Raw genomic sequence first — 8,905 nt, forward strand, 5'->3', positions numbered from 1 at the left:
CCTTTGTCTTGATCACAGAGGGAGAAGTTGTTGTCCTGGCACCACACGGCCAGGTCTCTGACCACCTCCCTATAGGCTGTCTCATCGTTGTCGGTGATCAGGCCTACCACTGTTGTCATCGGCAAATTTAATGATGGTGTTGGAGTTGTGCCTGGCTGTGCAGTCATGAGTGAACAGAGTAGTCAATGAATAGCATTTTCACATAGGTGTTCCTTTTGTCCAGGTGGGAAAAGGCCGTTTGGAGTGCAATAGAGATTGCATCATCTGTGCATCTGTTGGGGCAGTATGCAAATTAGGTGGGTCTAGGGTTTCTGGGATAATGGTGTTGATGTGAGGCATGACCAGCCTTTCAAAGCACTTCATGTCTACAGACGTGGGTGCTACGGGTCGGTAGTAATTTAGGCAGGTTACCTTAGTGTTCTTGGGCACAGGCACTATGGTAGTCTGCTTAAAACATGTTGGTATTACAGACTCGGACAGGGAGAGGTTGAAAATGTCAGTGAAGATACTTGCCTGTAATCCGTCTGGCCCTGCGGCCTTGTGAATGTTGACCTGTTTAAAGGTCTTACTCACATCGGCTGCGGAGAGCGTGATCACAGTCTTCCGGAACAGCTGGTGCTCTCATGCATGTTTCAGTGTTATTTGCCTCGAAGCGAGCATAGAAGTCATTTAACTCGTGTTACTGGGCAGCTCTCGGCTGTGCTTCCCTTTGTAGTCTAACGGTTTGCAAGCCCTGACACATTCGACGAGCGTCAGAGCCGGCGTAGTACGATTCGATCTTAGTCCTGTATTGACCCTTTGCCTGTTTGATGGTTCGTCGGAGGGCATAGCGGGATTTCTTATAAGCTTCCAGGTTAGAGTCCCGCTCCTTGAAAGCAGCAGTTCTATCCTTTAGCTCAGTGTGGATGCTGCCTGTAATCCTTGGTTTCTGGTTTGGGTATGTTTGTATGGTCACTGTGGAGACGTCATCGATGCACTTGTTGATATGACGTACTTCTCAATACCGTCGGAGGAATCCCGGAACATATTCCAGTCCGTGCTATCAAAACAGTCCTGTAGCTTAGCATCTGCTTCATCTGACCACTTTTTTTATTGATCTAGTCACTGGTCTTTCCTGCTTTCATTTTTGCTTGTAAGCAGGAATCAGGAGGATAGAATTATGGTCAGATTTGCCAAATGGAGGGTGAGCTTTGTATGCGTCTCTGTGTGTGGTGTATAGGTGGTCGAGTTTCTTTTTCCTCTGGTTGCACATTTAACTTGCTAATAGAAATTTGGTAAAACGGATTTAAGTTTCCCTGCATTACAGTCCCCGGCCACTAGGAGCACCACCTCTGGGTGAGTGTTTTCTTGTTTGCTTATGGCAGAATACAACTCATTCAATGCTTTCTTGGTGCCAGCTTAACTGTGGTGGTATGTAAACAGCTACGAAAAGTACAGATTCTCTATCTACCTAGAGAGTTTATCTCATGATAAGCTGTAGACCACACTACCTCAGGTGAGGAAAACCTTGAGACTTCCTTAGCTTTTATGCACCAGCTGTTATTTACAAAAATATAGTCTGCCGCCCCTTGTCTTACCAGACGCTGCTGTTCTATCCTGCCGGTGCAGCGTGTAACCAGCCAGCTGTATGTTGATAGTGTCATCGTTCAGACTCCGTGAAGCCTAAGATGTTAGTTTTTAATGTCCCGTTGGTAGTTTAATCTTACGCGTAGCTCGTCGATTTTATTGTCCAAATATTGCACATTTGCTAGCAGAATGGAGGGAAGTGGTTTTTTTTTCCTATCGCCTGCGAATTCTCAGAAGGCAGCCTCCCCTTCGGCCCCTTTTTCTCCGCCTCTTCACGCAAATCGCGGGGATCCGGGCCTGTTCCCGAGAAAGCAGTAAATCCTTCGTCGGGCTCGTCCGTCGTGAAAGGAAAAGGATTCTGCTAGTCCTGATGTCTAGAAGTTTTTTTTCAGTCATAAGAGACGGTAGCGGCAACATTATCTACAAAAGTTTATTTGCGTTTAACTTAACAAAAAAACAATAGGTTGGGGACACGTAAAACGTCTGCCTTCCTCTCCGGCCCCATCTTAGATATACAGTACGTGCTGTGTGTGGTGGGTTAACTACTACAGCATATGGATCTTGTGTGTGTGTAAAACTACATCCCAAACAGAGGTATCCTGGTGTGGGTTTGTGTATAGAGTCACCATCATAGACTTGTCTTAATCACTGCAGCTAGTTAAGTTCCGCTGGGGTTACTAAACAGCCACTTTTCCCACACACACACACACGGAATACAGCAAAGACATCGATGGCCCAATCAATGCCAGCACACAGCATTTCTTCATAGCCCGCTCTGACCAAGTGTAAGGGGGCTTCTAGGGTCACACACAGTTCCTGCTGAGCACCAACACACCCAACCAGCCCCCTCCCAGTCCAGCTGCACACATCTGCTCTCAGTAGGTCAACACTGTGGAATCCACAGCTGCATGCCAATCTAAAATGCCCTCCTCTGCTTCATGTCAAGTCTACATTAGCCTCTCCAGGCAAAAGCTGCATCCCAATAGTCTAAGTGAAAGAAGAACTGGACAGGTAAAAGTCATTTTCCCAGTATGCCATATTGCTTTCACTAGTCTTGTGTTTTCAGATCCGTGTTGAGAGAAAATAAGGAAAGAACGCCACTTTAGATTGAGATGCAGCCTCTGCCTGGGATTTCCAGTGTCCTACACAACACAAAGATTGCCCAGGGTTGAATAGAAATACTGTTGCCACTCATTTCCCTCTAAAAAGCATGAAATGACTAACTAGGTTTACAAGAAAAGTCAGAGATTGGGAGTACAATTTGAGTTAAATTGTTGGGTTTATTTGAAGACCGTCAATTGAAAAACCATTACACCAGTTCAACAATTCAAGTAGGTTTTATTTCAGTAGGAAGATTACAGATCAATCCATACCTAAAGTGTATTAACACTAGTTTAAGCACGCACATACACATTTTTCCTAACCACATGCCCTGTCCAGGACATTTAACAGGTTGTGGTAAGTAGAAACTCCTGGCCCGGCACACATACACCACATTTAGCTGAAACCATGTTTATATAAATGAAAGTGAACCGAGGGGCAGAGTATAAAAAGGGCAGTGTGTTTATTGGTTATCTGGCTGAGACTCAGGTCACATCACTCAATTCAGAGGTCATAGTTCAAACCCGGGTCACGTAACATGGGTGGGTCCTCACTTGGGGTTGGAGTACAGGAGGTAGAGGGATAGCACATGGACACACCCCACAGGTCATGGGACATGGACAAAGCTAAGTGACGTCGTCAACACATCAAACATCACTCTCAAACTGAGCCATATAGAGTAGGTAGATGTCTCTTCTAGAAACTGATCTAAGGTCAGTTTTACATTTTCCCCTAATGGTTAAAGTTTGGATTTAAAGGGAATTAAGCTGACCCTTGAGCTGCGGGCAACTTCTCCATCCCTACAGCACACGTAACACCACTACACCCCCCCCTCTCATGTTAACCACACACCACCCAGTCATCTCAGCTGAACTGTTAAAGGATTTCGCAGGAAAAAAATAATTAACGCTGCAGACAAATCCAAAAATAAACTTTACTCTAGACAGTAAATAATACACAGCTGGTTGTGTATTTGTGCTTGGACCCAAACTGTGGAAACAAACCATTTTGACATTGATATTTCTCAGAAACAAAAAGCCCACCATAACAGATTGTAAAAACTCACACTCCTAACCCTTTCCCTATAGGCATCCACATCCCTCACTTCAGTACTGTTTGACACTACACTGTAACATGGGAGCATTCCTGTCTGCCATTTAATCTGCCGCTCTCTTCAGCTTGCATTGAAGCCCTCTATGTCCAAGGGAGAGAGATGTGAAGGAGAGGTCTGTGAGAGGAAAAAAAGAAGGAAAACAGAGAGAAAGACCTACTTTCTCCTCTGCTGGTCTTCTGTGGGGAGCGTCAGTCTGCCTGCTTCTCTGTACAGCTCGTGTTGTATCAGAGTTCCATTCACCCCTCTATTTCTACTATATCCTTCCTTGTTCAATCACACTCCACACAGAATATGCTATACCACATTCTATACAGATTTACCCACTGCTCAACAGTGAAGAAATGGCAGCCATGAGGCTCTGTCCGTCTAATGCTTTCTAGCAGGTAAACAAAAATAGTTCTTACACACTCATACTGTTGTACTACCTTCCTCTCTTGTCCTTTTGTATCACTGTAACACTACCCCTCTCATTCCTTTCTTTCTCTGGCCTCCTCATCTCCTAGTCGATGTATGACATAGCCCTGCTGGAGTCTTGCTATTAATGGATCTGTAGCTGTGTGTGGGATAACTGCTGGGAGCTGAGGAGCAGATGGGAAATGAGCCTGAAATGGAATACGTAGAAGTTGCCCTAAACAACAGATCTGGGATCAGATTACACCAACCCCAATCTTAACCATTAGGGGGTGAATACATATCTGACCCTGTATCAATGGTTATGGATAAGTTCTACCCTCTCCCATTAGCTTAGCCTCTACAGGACATAACAGACAACTGTTGCCGCACCGGCCCATGGGAGTTGGAGTCTCTTGCTCCTAGAGTACATAGTGTCAGTTTGAGGTGAGGAATGTGATGCTAACTTGCTGGACCTCTATGTAAACAATAGACATGGAAAATATACAAACATATGAACATATGGGAGATGTAAACCATTGTTACAAGTCAGGACCTAACCTAACTGTCAGGTTGAGATGGAAACAGTCAGGAGAACGCAAGATAACACTCTACTAGTGGTTTAAGTCCTTTCTGAGAGTAGTAGGAGAATGTGACCACACCATCCTTTCTCCTTTCCCAAGAACGTATTCAGTAAATTTGTTCTAATTGTAACACTTTCTCCAAAATCTGAATAAAAATGTGTGTTTGGTACATTGGCACACACTCAGGGTTGAGTCCCAAACCATACACACTCTGGCTGGGTCCACTTCAAATGGTTAGCTCGTACTCCTTAACTGTTCACAGATCTGACAGGACTGGATAGGTGTAAGCAATATGGAGGAAGTTTCTCTCAGCCAATTGGAGGATGAGGTGGAGTCACCAACAACTTGCTTACACCTATCCATAGCTTTAATTGAAGATGCCATGAGTAGTGACCAGGCGATGGGTTTAGAGGACGACATGGGACTAGGCAATAGAGCAGTAGATCTGTACCGTAACCCTATGTGACAAACTCATAGGTGAGAAAACAAACACTACACAAATAAAATCAAAAACACGTAAAGGGACAACATGTTCAAAAAAATAAAAAATAAGAAAAAGGGAAGAGGCCAGAAATGAAATGTAAAAGACAATTAAAATAAGCTAGACATGTGCAAGTCATCTACAGGGTAATACTGCTGATACGTCCATCACAACACCACCAAGGTAACAGAAAACACTAACCAACAAAAACAATCATTCAAATGGATTCTGAATGGCTCCCGATAGCTTTGTGTGTGTGTGTGTGTGTGTGTGTGTGTGTGTGTGTGTGTGTGTGTGTGTGTGTGTGTGTGTGTATATAAAACACACTCAGATGTGTAAAGCAGATCAGGTCAGGACCTGTAGCTCCCTCTTATGTTCAAGCAATAACAAAAAAAGGAAGTGGAGATATTGATTTTTCTGGGGTTAACATTCCATCGTTCACTTTTTCACAGCTTTCAAGTCTTTAGTGTTATTGTGTGTACACGCGTGTGTTCTGGTGAATCTCAAGCTTTAACATGTGGACAGAGCAGACAGCGGTCCAGAGAGAACAACATATAAAGCCTGTTTATAAGAGCAATATAACTGGGTCCATAAAGGTGGAATAGAGGAAAGCTTAGAGTCTGGGTTTATCATTCCCGTGATGTGACTTACCATATATAGTGTGCCCCCCCCCAACACACACACACATACGGCGAGGAGAGGCTCTGGAATATAAAACAGTAGGATACATTCAGGACACGTGTGTGGGAGTGGTTTCTGCTGGAATAGATTTGAGAATCAGAGCCCTTAATGTTCACAATGCTGCAATCACACAGGCCAATCACACAGGCCAATCACACAGGCCAATCACACACACTCTCAGAAGGGGGGAGTGAATGTGTGTAAAAAGTGTCCGTTTTGTGAGCCCAACTCAAGTGTGAAGAGACCATCGGAGTGTTGTGTGTGTGTGGGAGTTTGTGAACCAAAGTGTGATAAAGAAAAGTGTGTTTGAAATCCCATTCCTTTGGGTTAGTCCAGTATTGTTTGTGTGTGTGAGTCCAGCCCTAGAAAGGGCAGAGTCTGTCTTCCACCAGAGCACAGTATGTCAAGAAGAGAGGGAGTGAGGGAAAACAAGGATAAATCATGTCCATCCATCCTTAAGAAGCATCCAAGAAAGAGGAGAGGAGACATCCCATAGTTCCACAGGCAAAAACAACAGAGTGAGAGAACGAGAGAGAAGAAGTGGTTTGGGTCTTCATTCAGTAGTCTATGCAACCATAATAACCACTGCTTCAACACACACACACACACACACACACACACACACACACACACCACACGGCTCCTTAGGTTAAGGCAGTGGTGGCAGGTGGGGCTCCAGTGGGGCTGGGGTCTAGGGTTATAGTTTAGGGGTCATGGCAGTGAAAGCTCCTGGTGCTGAGTCACTAGCCCTCTATTTTAGCTCTATCGCTCCGTTCTCTACAGCAGCACTCATTCAAAGGACATCAGATTGGCTGGGACCTGGAGAGAGAGAGAAAAAGGCATGAGAGCAGGTTGGTGTGGGTATGGATGTGAGAGTGTGAGAGTGTGTGTGTGTTACCTGTTGTCTGTTGCTCTGGCAGGCAGCACTGAGGTGTTTGAACCACAGAAGGGCATTCATTTTGTTCCCTGCCTGGTATTTATAGGTGTTACCTAGGAAACACAAGAGACACACCATCACAAGATGTCCCTGTAGCATAAAACTGGGATTCAGCCCAGTCGTGTACAGTTACACTACTCGACTCTCCCATCCCCGTCTGTGTACAGCAGGAAGCTGCCGCAATGCAGAACATATGAGAACAGAGACTGTGTGCGTGCGTGTGTGTAGAGAGAGAAATACAGAGACGTCAGAAATGACAGGCCACATAGCAGACAGGGTTACTGCTGGGTCAGACAGACAGAAACCTGTGTGTGTCCATCTGTGTGTAGGGATATGTAATACCGACAAAAAGCTGGTAGAGTCATTAGTTAGGGCATTGATTTGCCAGAGGAGGCTCACACAGAGATGCACAAAGGAGCCTAATCAGCAAAGTTTTATTAAAATATTACAAGCAGCAAAAGTCAGACATTCCCATTTTTTTTTATTTACATTACCAGTCAAAGGTTTGCACACACCTACTCATTCAAGGGTCTCTCTTTATTTTTAGTATTTTCTACATTGTAGAATAATAGTGAAGACATCAAAACTATGAAATAATACGTGGAATCATGTCGTAACCAAAAAAGTGTTAAACAAATCAATATATTTTATATTTGAGATTCTTCAAAGTAGCCACACTGCCTTGATGACAGCTTTGCACACTCTTGCATTCTCTAAATACTTTTTTGGTTACGACATGATTCCATATGTGTTATTTCATAGTTTTGATGTCTTCACTATTATTCTACAATGAAGAAAATACTACAAATAAAGAGAAACCCTTGAATGGTGTATAAAATCGAGCACACTGTCATGCAATCTCCATAGAAAAACATTGGCAGTAGAATAGCCCGTACTGAAGAGCTCAGTGACTTTCAACGTGGCACTGTGGAAAGAGGGGGTTGTGCTAATACATATGCATCAGCCTACGAATTATTAAAATGGAAAATCGACCGCCATTATATTTCTAAATGAAATCACATTTGCTCGCCTATAATTTGGGATCATAAAATGTATTTAATGTATGGTTGATCAGGTTCAGGTACCATCCGGCTTGAATTTTTATGCCGATCAAAGCTCTAATCAAATCTGGACATATTGATATGGTTTATATGCTTTTGAATGACACTTCTGGTTTAGGCGGGAAATACCGGGTTACTCGGGAGAAAAGTGGTTCTCGGGATAGAACATTTGTAAAATACTGGGAAAATATGAATCCCTACTTGAGCAACCAATTGAGAAACGTTTCCATGCCTCGAACAATTCAGGCTGTTCTGGAGAAAAAAAGGGGGATCCGACCTGGTACTAGATGGGTGTAACTAATAAACCTGGCCACTGAGTGTATTTAGCTATGGAGCACATTCTGTTTGGCCAGTGAGGAGTCAAGTCTCCACACCAACTTGTTTATTCACCAAAACCCAGCCTTTTCGCGCCACCGCCAGATATTGCGCCCATAATTCTGGTTGTGAAAATAGCAAAAATATTTCAGACACCCCCTGAACCTATAGTGCTACCACCAGCGCTTATATTTGCTATTGTGTTTGTTAAAATAGAGCACTGTGTGTGTGTGTGATTGCATATGTGTGTGATTGCATGTGAGTGTGTGAGACAGTTATGGGGTGTGTTGGCGTTTTAAACTAGGAACATACAGACCATCTGAGGAGATAAGTGTAGTTTGGCTGAACACTCCTGGCTGTGGGTGATTGATTGATTTACAGGTAGTCTCACCGTGTTCCGAGTCTGTGAGCAGGAAGACGTTGGGATGTTCAGGGTCGTCTGACATGATGGCCATTAACCCCACAACACACACACTCTTACTGCTAGACGACTTGAACTGAAGGGAGATGGAGAGAAAGCGAGAGAGGTGGGAGGGGGCCACATTTAGAAATGATTTTGGATTCATATCGTTGTATACAAGCATACTTTCTGAAATCTAAGACAGCTAGCAACTGGAGCTCAGTTGGTACAGCATGGCTCTTGCAACGTCGTCATAATGGGTTTGATTCCCGGGA

At 44.0% G+C, this 8,905-nt stretch overlaps 1 protein-coding gene across 5 annotated transcripts in view; it reads right to left on the reverse strand.

Moving 5' to 3' along the window:
• Window positions 1-2,884: 2,884 nt before the first annotated feature.
• The window catches only part of LOC106584283 (ras-specific guanine nucleotide-releasing factor RalGPS2), a 153,201-nt gene continuing 147,180 nt past the window's right edge, over window positions 2,885-8,905 (reverse strand). For all 5 annotated transcript variants that reach the window (XM_014169354.3, XM_014169351.3, XM_045706123.2 and 2 more), the window contains 3 exons: window positions 8,622-8,727; window positions 6,816-6,907; window positions 2,885-6,736 (listed from right to left, as the gene is read on the reverse strand). In XM_014169354.3, the coding sequence (XP_014024829.1) occupies window positions 6,707-6,736; window positions 6,816-6,907; window positions 8,622-8,727 (228 nt within the window). In that variant the 3' untranslated portion in view covers window positions 2,885-6,706. The remainder of the gene's footprint in view (window positions 6,737-6,815; window positions 6,908-8,621; window positions 8,728-8,905) is intronic.

This window comes from Salmo salar, chromosome 23 (genome assembly GCF_965601325.2).
Source record: "Salmo salar chromosome 23, fSalSal1, whole genome shotgun sequence".
Classification (NCBI taxonomy): domain Eukaryota; kingdom Metazoa; phylum Chordata; class Actinopteri; order Salmoniformes; family Salmonidae; genus Salmo; species Salmo salar.